Below are 17199 nucleotides of genomic sequence, written 5' to 3'. Positions count from 1 at the left end.
TCCTGTGTCCGGAGGGTCCCTGGCCTGGACACCTCCCACCCGCGTTTGTGTCCCATGATAGTGCCCACTCCCCTTCACTCCTGCAGACATGCTGCCTTGGTGGCTGCAAAAGACACGTGTGAGGCACGAAAGACCAACCACGGAGGGCTGAATAATCAGATTTTATTAGAAGTCTGCAGAGCAGTCCCATGGGCTCCCACGTGACCAAGTTCAAATCCTGAGTACAAAGTCAAGCCCACGTGCACCCGCCCACACAGAGGAATCCTTTGAGGACTGCGATGGTCATCCCCCTCCCCAGACAGCCCATGGTGAGCCCCATCCCAACAGCCAGTCACATGCAGGGGCCTTGCGGCCAGGCTGTGTGGTCCTCTGCGCCTGCAGGCTGGCACTCTTTCCTATGAGGATACACCTTGAGTTCCGCCTTCACAAAAGGCAAATGTGCCCACGGCACGCCTGCCCGCCAGGCCCCTGGCCCCGCAGCAACAGGCCCCGAACGTCGTCTACACGCTAGGGCGCGAGCCCCAGCGTCTACGAATATCATAGAACCCCAGACCAGCGGCGGGGGCTTCCCAGAAGCCACTTGCTGAAATGCAAACACAGAACGACCCCATGGGGTCAGACACTTGGCAAGACATGGCCCCCAATTGTCCTAAATGACAAGGACTCTGCGCGCACATTCTCTGAGAATGACTCTCCTGCTGGCCAGCCAGCCCGGAGAGTGGCCTTCCGAAGAAGGGGCCGCCCAAGCCCCGGGCGGGACAGACGGATGGGAAGGCTCTTGCCCACGCGCCAGAGGAACGGGCTGGCTCTCTGGCCGTCGGGGCGCCACCTGCAGGTCCTGCCGGGTCACCAGGGCCGCCAGAGACCGCAGGCCGGCTGGCGCGCGGCGGCGGCGGGCTTGGCCGGGGTGAGCGCGGGCGCGGGCGCGGCGCCCGGCGCCTTGGGCTCCTTGGCGGGCGGGGCGGGCGCGGCCGGGGGTCGCTGGAAGTGGTAGAGCAGCTTCATCTGCGTGTCGCTGGCCGCGTGCAGCGTGAGGAACTGCACTGCCTCCTGCAGGCACCACGAGTAGCCCTCGCTGTAGTCCTGGTGCAGGCTCTTGGGGCCGGCGGCGGCGGCGAAGGCTGCGGGGAGACCGGGCGGCGGTGGGCGGTGAGCGGTGAGCGGGGGCGGGGGCGGGGGCCGGGGGCCGGGCCGGGGCCAGGGCTCACCTTTGCTGTGCTTCAGGTAGCTGACGGCCATCTCCAGGATGTCGGCCTTCTCCAGCTTGGAGTTGGGCTGGTGCCGCGCAAACTCCTGCTCCAGCAGCAGCTTCAGCTGCTCGATGCTGCTGTTGATGCGGTCGCGGCGCATCTTCTCCACCACCGGCTTCCGCAGCTGCGGGAGGAGGGGCGTCAGGAGGGCCGCGAGGGCGCAGGGGCCGCGGGGGCCGCGCGCTGGGCGGGCGGGCTGCGAACTTACTCGGTTTTTCTCTTTGGGGCTGAGCAGCTCCACGGCCACGGTGCTGGGGGCCATGCCTGGCGCGGAGAGAGGCGAGTCGGCGACGAGGGAGGGAGGGAGGGAGGGACGGGCGGGCGGGCCAGGCGCGTCCCGACCGGCGGACCCCGGCCCCTATATAGGCGCGGGCGGCGGGCTGGCGCCTGGGGCCCGGGCGCCGCGGCCGTTCCCACACTCGGCGGCCAATGGCGCGCGGGCCGCACAAAGGCGCCGGCCCATTAGCGCACGCTAAATTGCCTGTGAATTGGCGCGGGCACAATGGGTGCTCCCCGAGGAGCAGGTGGGCCGCGCGGCACAATGTCCGGGCTGTGGGAACGCGCTCGCCCTCATTAGCATCCCGGGGGCTGATGCTGGGAGCCCCGCGCCTCAATATGCTGCCTTTTCCCAGGCCGCGGGGACCAGGGGGGGCAGGAAGGAGCGGCGCCCCTCCCCTCCTCGTCTCTCCCCTCTCCCCCCTCCTCCCCAGCGACTCCCTGCTGCTGGCTGGCGAGGCCACAAGCGCAGATAAGAGAAGGCTTTAGGATGAACCAGGGCGGTGGCTTCCAGCGGGTTGGATAGCTTCCTGACAGGGACCTGCTGCCCTCCAGGACAGGAACAGAGGAGGCCACACTTCTGAACAGGAGCCTCCATCTCCCTGTGCACAGGTGGAAGATGGAAGAGGGGCCCACGCTCTTAGGATCAGACCTACTGGCCTATGTGGCAAGTCCCCAGGCTGTCACCTGGGAGACATGACTTCTCCGGAGCTAGAAAATGGGCTGCCATGCCACCCTGGCCAGGCCTTGGTAGCTTCAGGGAGCCAGGGTACATGAAATGCCCAGCATGGAGCCTGGCACCTAGGCGGTACCCCCAGGAGCCACTGCACCCCATCCTCTGGGGAGCATCTTACCAGGCAGTAACATCTGGGGTGCTCTGAACTAGCAGGTGCCCTTCAGGGCCCCACCCCAACCCACCCCATCCCATCTGGCTAAGAGTCCAGCCATGGCCTCCACAGAACACGGGAGGGCACATGGCTCCAGGCATGCCTGATGCGAGAGTGTGGTCACTGCTTATGTGTGACAGTGTGTGTATGTGGGAGCCATGGCCGCATGCCGCCCTCTGCACAGCCTGGTGGACGCTTGTAGGGTTTGCTTTCTTTGGGCATTTTGCTGAGGTCAGGAGGAAGGGTGCCAGGTGGCAGACATGAAGCTCAGAGCAGGGCAGGCCTGGAGCCCTCAGAAATGCTGTGCCAGCTCACATTGGCCCCTGGGGCCCCACTGGTACCTGGCCAGCCCAGCTGAGGGCCAGCGGCTGCTTTGGGGCAGCCAGCCTCACACTGGGCCCTTAGTGGAAGGCCTGCTGGGAGCCCCCTCCGCTCAGACTGTCGCCTCCCTCTCATTATCTGCAGCCAGGAATGCAGTTGTCCTGTAGAGCCTGAGGGAGGGGGTGGGGCAGGGGCTGCCTCCTAGGGGCAGGGCAGGACCCAGCCAGGTCCAAGGAGAAGGCTGGGCCTCCGCCTAGGGAGCCAGCGGCTGGCATCAGGGCACTTCAGCCAGAGGTTAAATCCAGCGGCACAGTTGCTGGACAGCAGCCCGTCCGAGTGTGGCTGGGAATTGCTGGCCACCCCCCGCCCCCCGCCCCGGTCTTGGCACAGCTAGACCTGCTCCAGAAGTCCCCAGCACAAGGAGCCTTTGGTTACCCAGCAAGGGGCCCATCCAGGGAGCAGGCAGGACGGTGTCAGGACAGCTAGAGCAGGCTTGCCTTGGAGCCAGCACAGGAGGGCCCCACTGACCAGCTGGTCACCCATTGGGGTGGTTAGGCTGGGGGGCTCCCAGGTGGAACTTCAGGTGACTTTCGAGGGGGAGGGAAGGCAGCTGGTATTTACCCTCTGGTGCCTGCTCCTCTTGCCACCACCCCGCCTCCACCTCTCCTGAAGGGGACACAGAGCCCAGGCTGGCTGTGGGAGGCAGGTGGCATTGAGGGCTGGGGAAGCCTCACTGTGAGCTGTGGCTCCTCTCTGAGCAGGTGGGACTCTACCACAGACATGTGGCCCTTGTTTGATGCAAAACGGCAGAGGGCACCTGGGCAAGCTGGAGATGGGCACCCAGAGGCCAGGGCCTGCCTCTCTGCTCCACAGCTGGGCACTGACAGTGGCTGGTGCTGTCGACGTGGGCTGGCAGGTCCCACAGGCTGCAAGTGGGACCCAGTGATGCTCGGTGGAGCATTTTTCCAGCCTAAGTAGTGCTTGTGCTGGATGGCCGGCACATTTTTGTGTGTCCCTTGCCGGCTAATGGGCTCCTGGGAGGTGGGCTGGGTGGGGAGGGTGGGATGACCTAGTTCTCTGTGTCCCCATAGCCCGGAACCTGCCAGCCTGGGTTCCAGCACTGAGGAGGTGCTTAGCCAAGGGCTGAGAGAATGCAGGGACAAGGGACAAGTGCCAGGCCCACCCTGGCCCTGGCCACAGCCTCCACCGTCGGGAAACAGGCTCCAGCCCACTCGCACCCTGACCACCTGGCAGCTGGCAATGGGGGCCTCAGAGTTTTGCCCAAAAGTGAGGGCAGTGCCCAGGCCTGGTCCCCCCCGCCCCCAAGCTTTGTGGGGGCAGTTGGCTGGGGCTTGTGTCCTGCCCCAGTCCCCTCCCCCAAGCCAGCTCTTGGCCCAAATGAGACACGTGCCGGGAGACGAGGTTCAGCCCCACCCCACCCCAACTGCCTGCCCACCCGCAGTGGGCCAGGGTGGCCTGCCTGAGGAGGGGAGGGTGGCCGGTGGGCTGTGGGGGCTGCCCCTTCCCTCCCCCCGCCCTGGCCCCGAGCAGCTTTGATCCAGTGTTCCGTTGTGGGAAATATGAAATGAATGGTGCTGAATCCCAGCCGGCCGGATGAAAGGCTCGCTCCCTCCCCGAGTGCGGGCCAGATGGCAGCTCGGGCGGCCTCAGAGGCACACGCCTGGCCTTTGTGGGCCGTTTAACACTGTGAATGGGGCCAAAGTGTGGGAAAGTCGCTGGGCTCCTGGCTCACACCATCCGAGGTGAGCGGCCCTCCCGGCCTGGGGGAGGGGGCTGTGGGGGAGGAGGGGAGGGGAGGGCTGAAGGCCTGGAATGTGGCAGGGTCTGATCCTCCACCTTGGCTGCCCCCAGCAGCTGGGCCCTTTGAAGAGGAGGGAGAGTTTGTCAGGGGCCCCCCACCATGGAGAGCTCAGTCAGCCTGAGGGGCGGCTAGTTGGGGTGGGGTGGGGTGTCTGGAATTGGAGAGATCCCCCTGGAAACAGCCATTGAGGCGAGGTGCCTTGCTGTGGACGTGGCGAGCTCCAGGCAAAACTCACTAGTTGGGCATGATTGTGCTAGAATTCAGGAATTGAGGACCGTGACCCATTCTGAATAACCCACACTCCCCACGCCACCTCCTCCCAGGCTGACTGCAGAGCAGGGGGTGCCATAGGGGGCGGGGGACCTTTGCTCCTGCTGCCAAAGGAGGGCTTCCTGTTGGGAATGCAAATGGCGCGGCTGCCGTGGAAGACTGTGAAGGTTCCTCAAAAATGAAAAACAGAACTACCGCGTGGCCCAGCAGTCCCACTTCTGGGTACACACCAGGAAGCAGGCTCTCGAAGGGACACTTGCACACGCATATTCACAGCAGCATTGTCCACAAGAGCCGAAAGGTGGAAGCAACCCAAGTGTCCATCATCAGATAGAGGATAAGCACAACGTGGTCCCTCCAGACAACGGAATATTTTTACCCTTAAAAAGGAAGGAAATTCTGACACCTGCTACAACATCGATGGACCTTGAGAACATGATGCTGAGTGAAATAGGCCAGTCACAAAAAGACAAATGCTGTGTGATTCCACTCGTACGAGGCCCCTGGAGGGGTCAAATCCATACAGACAGAAAGTGGAATGGTGGGTGCTGGGGCTGGGGGAGGGGGGTGTTGGATGAGGACAGAGTTTTAGTTTGGGAAGATGAAAAGACGTACGGCAATGGATGGTGGTGAAGTTTCCACAACAATGTGAATGTGCTTAATGCCACTGAGCTGTGCACTTAAAAATGGTTAGGATGGTAAATTTCAGGTTGTGTGTGTTTGACCACAATTAAAAAAGAAGGAGGAGTTCTTGGAGAAGAGCCACAGACGCCCTCCTGCCCCACCCCCACCCCCACCCCAGGCGGCCGCAGCTTCTAACTGCCATTGGCCCTGGGACCTCCCAGCACCCTGCAGGCAGGACTGATCTGGAGGGAACACTGCCATGCCCATCCTGCCTCTGCCCCTGGGATGAGATTCCCTGGAGCAGGATTGCGCTGTTCACAGGGTGCCATGAAGCGCCAGGCTGCCCCTCTTCCAGGTGTTCCTAGTCCCAAAAGGGTTTCCAGCATGGGGTGTGAGGAGCAGGCAGGCTGGGGAGGGTCAGGAGCGAGGCTGGCCTCCTGGGAAAGGAGGGACAGGAACAACCCACAGTGCCTCCCCCACGTCCAGGGCCACCACATCGGCCCCAGGCTGAGCATGGCACAGCCAAAGCCTGGTGCCCTGTGGAGTTGTTCTGTGCAATGGCCCTCAATCTGCACATCCAACCACGGCCCTGTGTCTGCTCCTATGGCTCTCGACAGAACTCCAGGCCATCCTTCCATCACCAGCTGGTGCACCTGCCATGGCCTCTGAGAGACACCCAGGGCTGCAAGGAGGCGCCCCCAGCTGTTTCCCTGGGAGTGAAGAAACAAGTCAGCTTGGTGCCGCTCAGGGAATCCACTCCCAGCTGGCCAGGACCCGGGTGCACCGAGGGGTGGTCTGACTGCCTGGAGGGGAGTGGGTGTCTAGTGGCTGTTGAGTCTGCCTGGGGGTTAGGAGGAGGCAGAGGTCTCTCCTTGAGGATCCAGGCAGGAGCTGGGTGGGGGTAAGAGTCCCCAGTTTTTTTTTTTTTTTTTTTAAAGATTTTTTTAGTTTTTCCTTTTTCTCCCCAAAGCCCCCCGGTACATAGTTGTGTATTCTTCGTTGTGGGTTCTTCTAGTTGTGGCATGTGGGACGCTGCCTCAGCGTGGTCTGATGAGCAGTGCCATGTCCGCGCCCAGGATTCGAACTAACGAAACACTGGGCCTCCTGCAGCGGAGCGCGCAAACTTAACCACTCGGCCACGGGGCCAGCCCCAAGAGTCCCCAGTTTTTGAGCATCTCCTAAGCACCAGGCAGGGAAGGAGCACTCTGACATCTCAGAACAGCCCCGCGAGGGGAGCGTCCCTGTCCCTGCTTTACAGATGAGGACCCAGAGCTTGAACGACTTGCCCGAGGTCGCTGTGCTGTAGGACAGCTGACACGATGCTGAGTCAACATTTCTGAGCGTTTACTGCATACTAGGCAGGGCTGAGGGCTTTAGTGTATTTACCAGTGTAGACCGGAGGGCAGAGGCGGGAACTAGCCGCTATTTGTAGCCCCTCCTCCCCCAGCAGAGCCAACAGGCACGGAGAGGTTGCTGAGGCCCAGGGACCGCTGGTCGGAACTGGGATTCGAACCTGCGGAGCCGGCCTTTTCTCCTTCCCTAGCCTCGGAGGGAGGCGGGATGGTGCGCGGGGAGGGGCGCAGAGCCAGGCGAGGCCGCCCCTCCTGTGAGCGGAGCGTGCCGCGGAGACGGGCACCCTGGGAGGACCGGGCACCTTGGAGGGGGGTTCGAACCCCCGGCACCGGGAGCGGGCGCATCGATGGGCCGGGCTGCGCCGCAGATGGCGGGCGGCCCGGGATCACGGACAAAGCGTGAGGTTCTGAGGCGGCCACGAGGCACGCGCACCTTTGTCCCGCGCAGGCGCGAGCGCCGAGTGTGGGAACCGCCGGCTGCGCGGGACACTCAGTGGGGGCTCAGCGGGGGGCGTTTGGGGGGCGGGGCGCGGCCCCACCGCGAGGCCGGGAGGAAACTTCCACCCCTCCACTCCCTAGCCCCCTTGGCCTTAGCTCCCTGCAACCCCCACAACCAGGCAAAGCCCAAATACAGAGACGCGGCTCTTGCTCTTGCCTCCCTCCCCACTGCGGGGGCTTCCCCTCCCTGGGGTGGTCTACCCCCGACACCCCTGGGCTGGGGGAGGACTCAGGCCTGGCCCTGCCCTGGTTGGGGGGTCGAGGGGGCCTGGAAGAGGTCTGAAATTGGGGCTAGGAGATGGCTCTGAGGTGCGTAGCTCCCGCCTACCATGGAGTTGCATCAAGACAGGACACCCACCTGACACTGGCAGAAAGGTGGAGGGAGACCCCCCAGATGCCAGCAGTTTCGGGGGCATGAATTTGGTGAGTTTTTCTCATGTCTGTATTTTGCTGATTTTCTTGAACGGGCGTCTTCTACTTGTGTAATTTCTGAAAGGCTCCTGCATGGGCCCCAGGGAGCGTGAATGCGTCTGGGGGCGACTTGAGGCACTGATGCTTTCAGAAGAACACTGGAGTCGGGGGCATGAAGGGACAGGCAGGGGTGCCAAGGGAGGACTTCCTAGAGGAGGTGAGCTCTGCAGGGGGCCTTGAAGGGAGAGTGGGTGTGTCCCAGGTGAGGAATTCCAGGAAGCTTTATCCAGGCAGAGAGAATGGGGAGATCTGTGCCTGGGGTGAGTGAAGCTGGGACCGGAGTCTGGGGAAGAGGCTCACCTGTGTGTGCCCTGGGCTCTGGAAGTAAAGGGCCTGGCTCTGGCCCCCGGCCCCTCAGCTCGGCCCTCTTCCCTTGGCAGACCAGTGTGGACGCACATTGGGTGTCCTCGGCCGGGTCAGTCCTTCCCAGCCCTGCCCTGCCGTCCAGCTGTAAGAGGCCCTGATTGGACGAGCGCTGGGCTGGGCTGAGTGCTTCCCTCACTGTCTGGGGGTCAGTGCTCTGTCCAGTGCCACACCGTGGCTCGTCCGGGCCTCCAGAGCGCTCAGAGATGGGAAGGCTCGCCTGTGCTCCCCGGGTGAGGAAACCGAGGTGCTGAGGGGCGCAGTACTCCCCACAGGCCCAGCCCTCCACCACCTGGCCCGGCACGGGCCTTGGCCCAGGGTCACATGGCTGGTCAGTCAGCAGCAGAGCGAGAAGGGGCCTGGAGGTCCAGGGTGGGCTGGGGAGGGGGCCTTCTTCCCTGCTGGGCCCTCAGTGCTCAGGACTAGCCCCACCTCCCCAGGGGTGTGCTGGACCTAGGAGTGGGGCTTGGGGCGTCTGGAGTTCAGCAATGAGGGGGGTGCTTACACACAGATGGAACTTGAGGGCCCCAGGAAAGGCAGACGGGGGTCAGCTGCCTTCTCCTGCCCCCCAGCCTGCTGTCTCCACAATGGAGCCCAGGCTGCAGAGAGGCGGCCCCCGCCTGCTCCCCAGGGCAGCTGGGCTTCCAGAAATAGCTTCTCAGCCAGGTCTGGGGTGCTGCTGGGTGGTTGTTCCTGGAGGCAGACTGCCCTTAGCCCCTTGGGACACCCAAGCCCCAGGACAGAATGCAGGCTGCAGGGGGCGACTTGGGGAGGGGTCTGCCATCCTGTCCCACATCCCGGGTCTGGAGTGACCTCTGTCAGGCAGTGGTGGGTGGTGTGCCAGGGCATGGGGCATCTTACCATCCAAGTTGGGATACCCATCCACCCCTGGAGGCTGGGGCTGCCCCCGGTTTACACTGTGCTACAGGAAAGCTGGCATGTCCCGACCACCTACTGTGCGCAGAGAGCTGGGGAGGGGCTTCGCATCTGCACAACAACTCTGGGATTTAAGGACAATTATCATTAGGCCCATTGCTCAGAGGAGCAGAATGAGGCTTCAAAATGGGAAGGGAGGGGCCGGCCCCGTGCCCGAGCGGTTAAGTTCGCCTGGTCCACCTCAGCGGCCCAGGGTTTCACTGGTTTGGATCCTGGGCGCGGACATGGCACCGCTCATCAGGCCATGCTGGGGCAGCATCCCACATGCCATAACCAGAGGCACTCACAACTAGAATATACAGCTATATACTGGGGGGCTTTGGGGAGAAGAATTAAAAAAAAGAAGATTGGCAGCAGATGTTAGCTCAGGTGCCATTTTTTAGAAAAAAAGGAGGGGGACTGGCCCAAGGCCACAAAGTTTAGTCAGACAACTGGGGGTCCCTCCAGCTCCCTCTTCCCCACGGGTCCCAGGGAGTGGAGGCTTGTGAGGTGAGTCAGGGGTGGGGCAGCTTGCCCCCTGCACACTCCTCCTCTCTACCCACCCCCATTAGCTCCTGCCTCGGTTTCTCCTCAAGCACCCTAAAGCCCCAGATCTACCTGCCCAGCCTGTCCCTGGGGGTCAGCCTCGCAGCTTCTGTCTTGCAGCAGCTCCCCAAGTTCTGAGTTCTCCAGGCTGGGAACCCGGGGACCTGCTGAGACCACCTCCCTGGAGCCTCTGCTTCCCCATCAAAGAGGGGCGATTTTTTCAGACCTGCCTCTCATTTCCAGGGGCACTGTTGAGGGCCACAAACAATGCACACGATGGTGCCTCACTGTGCTTGGCTGGGTGGGACCAAGACGCCCTTCCCGAGGTCAGTCAAACTCTGCAGCCAGCTCCCATGGTTTCTGGGGTCTGCGCTGCCCCCACCTGTGTAGATACAGACTTTCCTCCCTGCAGACAGTCTCCCTGTGGCATTTCAGTGGTGCGCTGGGGTGCAGAGCTGGGGAGCAGGGCTGGGGCGCAGAGCAGGGGAGCAGAGCTGGGTCGCAGAGCAGGGGAGCAGGGCTGGGGCGCAGAGCTGGGGAGCAAGGCTGGGGCACAGAGCAGGGGAGCAGGGCTGGGGAGCAGCGCTGGGGTGCAGGGCTGGGGCGCAAGGCTGAGTGCAGAGCTGGGGAGCAGGGCTGGGGAGCAGCGCTGGGGTGCAGGGCTGGGGAGCAAGGCTGAGTGCAGAGCTGGGGAGAAGGGCTGGGGAGCAGCGCTGGGGTGCAGGCCTGGGGAACAAGGCTGAGTGCAGAGCAGGGGAACAGGGCCGGGGAGCAGCACTGGGGTGCAGGGCTGGGGAGCAAGGCTGAGTGCAGAGCTGGGGAGCAGGGCTGGGGAGCAGGGCTGGGGAGCAGGGTTGGGCGCAGGGCGGGGGCCCAGAGCAGGGAGCAGGGCTGGGAGCAGGGCTGGGGAACAAGGCTAGGGAGCAAGGCTGGGTGCAGGGCTGGGGAGCAGGGCTGGGGAGCAGCTCGGCCCTTGTAGGTTCCTCCCTGAGTGTGTTCATCATGGGGAGGCCCAGAGGGCAGGCAATGGGGGGGGCCAGGCTCTGCCCTTGGCTTTCTGTCGAAGGTATGCCGGTCCTTTCTGTGCCTCAGTTTACCTGTATAGGATGGGCTTTTTCTGCCAAGACCACCCGATGGAGAGACTGGCCACAGGTTGCTGGAGGTGACTAAGGGTGGCCAAAGGGGGACTGGAGAGTTACTAAGAAAAGCATAGTGTTCACCCTACTTGGGCCCCTTGGCCCCCACCCAGGAGCCCCCATTGCTGGGGCTGACGCCCGGGGCTGCCTGAAATTCTCATCCAAAATATGGGCAGTACACTGAGTCAGGGCCACCAAGTTAGGGGACAGGGCCGTCATGCACCCCTGTCCATGCACCAACTTCTCCTTCTGCAACGGGGAGCCGTGGGGGCTCTGAGCTGGGAAGCATGCTCAGGAAGGGCTGTATGTGAGTGCCCGTGGGGCAGGCCTGGGCTGGGGCCACAGATGTGCATTTCAGAGGCCCGCTGGGCTGGGGTCTAGGCCACTAAGGGGCAGGTCGCAAACCTGCTGACTCGGTCAGATTCCATGATTCCGGGGGACTCGGACCCTTCCTCAGAAGCTGCCCTTGGACGGCCGCCCAGCGTTGACTTCCAGCCTCACCTCTTACTCACAGGAGACCTGGGGCAAGATGGCATCCCCACCTGGAGGGGGTGGTGATTCTGGCCTCGGCCCCGCCTTCTCTCATCTGACCAAGGCCAGGCTCCACCCTGGGACCTGATGGTGGGGGTGGGCGGGGTATCCATCAATCTGGGGTCTCCTGCCCTCCATGAGGGTGTCGCCCATAGACTGCAGCCCCCAAGTTCCCCGAGCCAGACTTGGGGACCCCAGATGTTGCGGACCAAAGCAGGCCCACGTTCCCAAATGAGCTGCATTCCAGACCCGGAGTGGCCCTGGCAAAGACCCCAGGTTCGACCAGCCCCAGCCTCCTGGGCCTCAGTTCCCCCAGTGTAGAGCCAGGGCTAGGGCGGTGGCCACCGGGGCAGGCAGAGGTGGGCGGTGGGGAAGCGCGGCCCTGGAGGAGGGGCCGGGGGCAGGGCCGGGTCGCTGTCCCAAGCTGGTTAAACCCCGTGGTGTCAGAGAGCGGCCGTTCCCAATCTCTGAAAGGCAGACAAGCCCTTTATTGCTCTATTATGACGCAGAGCCAGATGGTCTTTTGGGAGTTGCCCCCCCTCGCCCCCCGCGGCCGCCCTCATTCATTCAGAGGCAGACCCGGCACTAATGCCCCAGGCCCAGGCACGCTTCCATGGCCGCCGCCGCAGCGTGGGAACCGCTGGCCAGCACGAACCCACAGCCCGCGCCTGGCCACATCCGCCATCCCTGCCGCCATCCCTGCCGCCATCCCTGCGAACGCCGAGGGCCTGGCTGTGCGTGGGGGGCGGGAGGACTCCCAGCAGACCCCCCGAGGGTGTCTCCCCACTGTGTGACCCAGGACAGGGCACTTAACTCTATCCATGCCTCAGTTTCCTTATCTGTAAAACGGGGATGACGGTAGTGCCCACCTGCTGGCTTTTAGGGGATCAAACATGTTGATGTCAGGTGCTTAGAACAGGGGCGAGCTCAGCCCCTCCACCTTGTGCCTTCCCAAGAATGGTTTTTTTGGTTTGTTTGTTTGCTTGTTTTTTTAAAGATTTTATTTTTTCCTTTTTCTCCCCAAAGCTCTCCGGTACATAGTTGTATATTCTTCGTTGTGGGTCCTTCTAGTTGTGGCATGTGGGACGCTGCCTCAGCGTGGTTTGATGAGCAGTGCCATGTCCGCGCCCAGGATTCGAACCGACGAAACACTGGGCCGCCTGCAGCGGAGCGTGCGAACTTAACCACTTGGCCATGGGGCCAGCCCCCCAAGAATGGTTTTTACATTTTTAAATAGTTGAAAAGACATCCGAAAAAGAAAATATTTTGTGACACATGAAAATGAGATGAAATTCAAATTTCAGTTCAGCATCCATAAATATGATTTTACTGGAACGCAGCCAGGCGCCTTCCTTTCCTCTTGAAGAGGAGTGCTTTCCTGATAGGCGGAAGATGGTGCAGAGACGGAGAAGGTGGAGCAGAGACAGCCCAAGATCCTAACATGCTGACTGTGGGGCTCTTCCCAGAAAAGGTTTGTCCCCCCTAGTGTGGAATGGCACCTGCCACCTGCGCTGGGTGGAACTGCCACCCTGTTAGCAGCATTAATTGCCGTCCTTACCACCACCCAGGGGGCTTGCCCCTCCCACCCTTCGCGTTTTGGGGGCTGGTGTGGGAGCGCCACTCAGGAGCGGCCACCTTGCTGAGGCCGACGTCCCCACGCTGGCTGTACAGGTGAGCAAACCAGGCCCAGTGTGTCCCCAGGGCCAGGCTGCCGGCTGGGGGCAGAGGCCAGACTGAACCCTGGGTTAGGGCGGATGGGGCGGCTCTCCAGCCGTGCAGGAAGGACCGGAGGGTTCCTGGATCTGTTCCCACTCTGGTCATTCAGGGCCCCCCATCCCCACTTGTATTTCCTCCCTTGCCCTCCACACCATTGGGGGGGTCCATGCCCACAGAGCAGGTGTGCTCTTGTGCACCTGGGAGAGACCTATTTTGTCCTAAAAGCACCTCAGCTCCCTCTCCCTGGCGAAGTTCACTCCCCCACAGCCTGCCCCGACTCGCTCATGGGGCCCCAGACGGGCTGGTGCCACCCTCTTCCCCCAGCAGCCTCTGGAGCCCCGCTGGAGACGGGGCGGCCCTCCTGGGGCCTCGTTTTCCTACCTGATTGTTGAGGGGTGGGCCTGGCTGATCTTTAAGGAGCTCCCCCGTCGCCTGCTCAGGTCACTGGGGGCTCTCAGATGAAATGCAGGGGTGGGGGCCCCGCTTTCCTCTGGGTGGGACACACAGGAGAGCAGCAGCTCAGAGGCTGAGGGCTTTGGCGATGGCAACTAATCTGCACACAAATGTGGGAGCAGACAGGACACAGGGCCCGTGGGGGTGGGGGCCCACCCACTGGGGGCGCAGAGGGACCTGGGCAGCTCTGGGTGCTGGGTTTGGAAGTCCCTTCTCTCTGCCTCACTGGACTGCCACGGAGTGTTTGAGCCCCCCTCGCATCCTGGCCTCGTGGGGCTCCCCCTGCCCCTATGATGGCTGAAGGGAGTGAAGAAGGCCGGCCCTGCAGGCACCATCCCGGCTGGGACCCTCTGCCTCCCAGGCACTGTGGGGGCCCAAGAGTCACAGATGTAGGACTCAGGCTCCCTGCCCTTCATGGTGACTTCTCCCTGATCCTTGGACCCCACCCCCTGTGCACAGCAGCTCCTGCCTGACCCCTTACGGGACCCCTGTCCTGACTCCAAATAACAAGCTTCATCAACACTCCCTTTGGGTACCCGCTGAGGCTCCCACCTCCTGGGGACCCCTCCTCCCATTATAACTGGCAGTCAAGGCCAGCTGTCAGGGGCACGAGGCTTCCAGCCCAGTGTGGGGACCCCTCAGTGAAGCTCAGCACTGGCCAGCAGGGAACCCCTTTGCCCACAGCCCAGGGCACGCCTGACACTCCCCACAGCTACTAGGCTCACATCTCCTCAGACCCGCTTGCTGCAGGGGACACGACACCCCAGTTCACAGATGAAGGCAAGGGAGGCCAAGCCTGGGACCCCGGCTGGCTACAGGCTTAGGGGAGGAGGCAAGACCAAGGCCTCCCACCCCCAGCCAGGCAGTCATTACCCACTGGAAGTGGCTGCTGTGAACCAGGTAGCCTGCCCAGAGCCTGGCCTTGGGGTGCAGGGAGGAAGGTGGGGGGCCCTGGGCAGAGGCCAGGGCTTAGGAACCCGGCCCGCCTACCCTGCCTGTCCTCCGAGTCTGACAGTGACCTCATCTGCAGTCTCCTGCCCCCCACTCCCCAGGACAGAGATGGCTCCTGGCCTCAACCAAGGGCATCTAGCAGGTGACCACTTGCCTGCTGGGCTCTGGGCCCCATCCCACCACCCCTGGAGCCCACTCTCAGGGGAGAATGAGGACAGCTCCTGTCAGCCCCCCTCGGGCCCCTGCTTCTCTGTGTGTGGAATGGGGGAGGGGGGAGCCTCAGTGGGCTCCCGGCCCCTGCCCCCGTCAGTCTGATGCCATGTGGGAAGGCCCAGGTTGTGGGCACAGAGGCTGTGTAGCTCTTTCCAGGCGGCTGCCCTGTAGCCCTGCCCGCCTCCAGCCGGAGGGGAGTCTGGGCGGAAGGCCACTCTGGGTGGCTTCCCATACCCGCCCCCGCCACGGACACTCATCCTGCACAAAAGGCGTGTGCCCTGCGACAAACTCGTTCGCACGGCCCGCTTTGTGTGCGGAGCTGCGGCCCAGAGGCCATCTGCGGAGCAGGCGTCCCGGCGGGCGGGGCTCCCCAGGCTGCCTTTGAAGGCCCGGGAAGGGGCAGCAGCTCCTGAGCAACGTGCTGGATGGCCGCACATCTGGCCTGCCAGCTCCTCCCCGTTCCCACAGCCCCGGGTGTCCCCTGCGTGCGCTGGCCCTGGCACGGGCACTAGGCGTGACAAGGAGACTTAGGGGGCGCCTGCTCCCGCCCCCAATCCTTTGGAGTGCTACTCCCTCCTGGCTGTTCCCGCCAGAGACCCTCTGGAGGCAGGATAGCCTGGTGGGTGGGGCTGTGGGCTCAGAGTTCGAATCCAGATGCCGCCACTTAGTACCTGGGCTCTCTGGGCCTCAGTTTCCTCATCTGTAAAACCGGGCTAGTAACAGTCCGCCCCAGGCCTGTGCTGAGACGCGGGGCATGAAGCAAGGCCGAGCCTCCACGTGGCCTCTGCACACAGCTGCTGGATTGACACCACGACCATTTGGAGGCCCCGGCCCCGGCTCTGCCTGCCTTTGCCTCCGTCTACCCCACTTCGCTCTGCTTCCTGGGGGGTGATCTCTGCCCACGTTCTGGGCCACCTGGGAGCTGGCCAATGGAACAGGGAAAGGTTGGGGTTCTGGGGCCAAAGAGCCCTGGGATGGTGTGACCTCAGGCAGGTCTCTGGGCCTAGGTCTGTCCCTGCTCAGTGGGATAGATGCGGTCCTGCCTCCTTCTCGGGATTGTGAGCAGGTCCAGGGAGAAGACCTACGTGCTGCTCAGCTTGTACGCAGTAGGCGCTGCATATGTGTGCAGTTCCCTGCCCCGCCCTCCCCAGCCAGGCCCCCTGAGCACCCCCAAGTCTGGCCTCAGCCCTGGGCCTGCCTTGAGCTGACCCAGCTTTGGGCACAGCCACACGAGGGTGGCGGGGTAGGTGGTTTCTGCCCCAAGCAAACCCTTCCACTGCCCGCCCCCTAGAGGGCCAGAGGCCTGGACAGTCAGAAGGGAGAACCCCAGAGGGACGGGGTGGGCGGGGCCCCCTGAAAGTCCTGCCTGAGGTGTGGTGGGCAGCTTTGAGTCTGGCAGCTGGACTGATGGGGGCAGGGAGCAGGATGTCTGAGGGTCTCTCCACTCAGGGACCCTGGGACTAAGGGACTTCTGGGGCCAGGGCTGGCAGACAGGACCTCTGTGGAGGCGCCCCTGCCCCCACCCCTGCTGGGGGGCTGTCCTTGAGAGGGTGTCCTGCAGGCCCCGAGATAATCCGGCTTGTGAGAGGCTGTGAGAGGCTGGCCCGCGGACTTTCCCACAGCCCCACATAAAGAGCCGCCGCCAGCTGCTCTGCCACAAAAGGCTCCCAGCCATTCAGGGCCTGGAGGCGGGCGGGGCGGGCAGAGGCACAGCCACGGCCTACCTGGCCACCCCCGAGCAGGGCCTGAGTCCGCAGGGGTGGTGTCTGCCTGCTGACCATCAAGGGGCCTGGGAGGTCCTCAGGGCTGGGACTTGGGAGCAGTCCTGTGCTGCCATCCAGGCCAGCCACCTGCTGGCTCCCCCCGTTTTGCCCTAGGCTGGCATGGTTCCTGAGCCATCACTCATCCTGGGCGCCCAGGTGAAGGGCCTCCCTGGGGACCCTTCACACTGCTGCTGCGCTGGGCACGGCCACCACCGTGGCCCTGCCCACCTCTCCCTCGCCCCACACCCGCTGCCACATTTCCTGCTCCAAGCCTGGCCCGTGCTGTGCTCTCCCCTCGATTTACCTCCGTCCCCTCGCCTGCCCCCACCCCATCCTCCCACACAGTGTGGGCGACAGGAGGGGACATGGGGGCCGGAGGGCTGGGCAAGGCCTTCTCTCCGGACCTCAGCTTCCTTGTCTGAGACGACGGACAGCACTGCCTCCCTGGGCTCGTGAGAGAGCCTTCTTAGGTTGGCTCTAAAAATACCAGGTCCCGGGGAAGCCAGGGTGGGGGGCTGTGGGATCTCTGCCCCCAGGAATTAACTGCCCAGGTCACTTCTGAGGATGACCTTATAATAAATACAAGGACCAGCCTGGGGGAGTGGAGAGGAGGCCGGGGGCGGGGCGCTTCCAGGAGGAGGTGGCAGCTGGAGCCTGGCCTTTCAGAAAGGGAGGAGGAGAGTGAGCTTTCCCAGGGGCAGCGGCCCTGGCCCAGTCAAGGGGCACTGACCCCTCTATGCGACCCTGGTGGTCAGCACCCTTCCCCGATGTGTCTCCATGTTGCTTCCACATCCTGGGCTGCCACTGCAGCCACTTTTGTCACCCAGTAAGTATAGCCAGG

General features: G+C 63.3%; 1 protein-coding gene and 1 long non-coding RNA gene across 2 annotated transcripts; one reads left to right on the top strand and one right to left on the bottom strand.

The window, feature by feature from the left end:
• Positions 1-142: 142 nt before the first annotated feature.
• HES5 (hes family bHLH transcription factor 5) lies at positions 143-1595 on the bottom strand. The gene is made up of 3 exons (XM_070605083.1): positions 1459-1595; positions 1209-1374; positions 143-1121 (listed from the first exon to the last, which is right to left on the bottom strand). Exons 1-3 carry the CDS (start codon positions 1510-1512, stop codon positions 847-849), a joined length of 495 nt encoding a protein of 164 aa, XP_070461184.1. The 5' UTR covers positions 1513-1595; the 3' UTR covers positions 143-846.
• On the top strand, positions 1033-12597 carry LOC139081072 (uncharacterized). Its single transcript, XR_011536024.1, has 2 exons — positions 1033-1156; positions 12289-12597. It is a non-coding gene; the product is annotated as an uncharacterized lncRNA (long non-coding RNA).
• Positions 12598-17199: the final 4602 nt, after the last annotated feature.

The sequence above is a fragment of the Equus przewalskii genome, chromosome 2 (genome assembly GCF_037783145.1).
Source record: "Equus przewalskii isolate Varuska chromosome 2, EquPr2, whole genome shotgun sequence".
In the NCBI taxonomy this organism is placed as follows: domain Eukaryota; kingdom Metazoa; phylum Chordata; class Mammalia; order Perissodactyla; family Equidae; genus Equus; species Equus przewalskii.
This window is presented reverse-complemented; position numbering and strand designations above follow the sequence as displayed.

What these genes read in the sequence shown, in the direction of transcription:
- HES5 (XM_070605083.1), bottom strand. Translation starts at nt 1,512, where the DNA reads ATGGCCCCCAGCACCGTGGCCGTGGAGCTGCTCAGCCCCAAAGAGAAA. An exon ending in GCCCCAAAGAGAAAAACCGA is followed by an intron (nt 1,375 to 1,458) that starts GTAAGTTCGCAG and finishes CTCCTCCCGCAG; the next exon opens with CTGCGGAAGCCGGTGGTGGA. An exon ending in CTACCTGAAGCACAGCAAAG is followed by an intron (nt 1,122 to 1,208) that starts GTGAGCCCTGGC and finishes GTCTCCCCGCAG; the next exon opens with CCTTCGCCGCCGCCGCCGGC.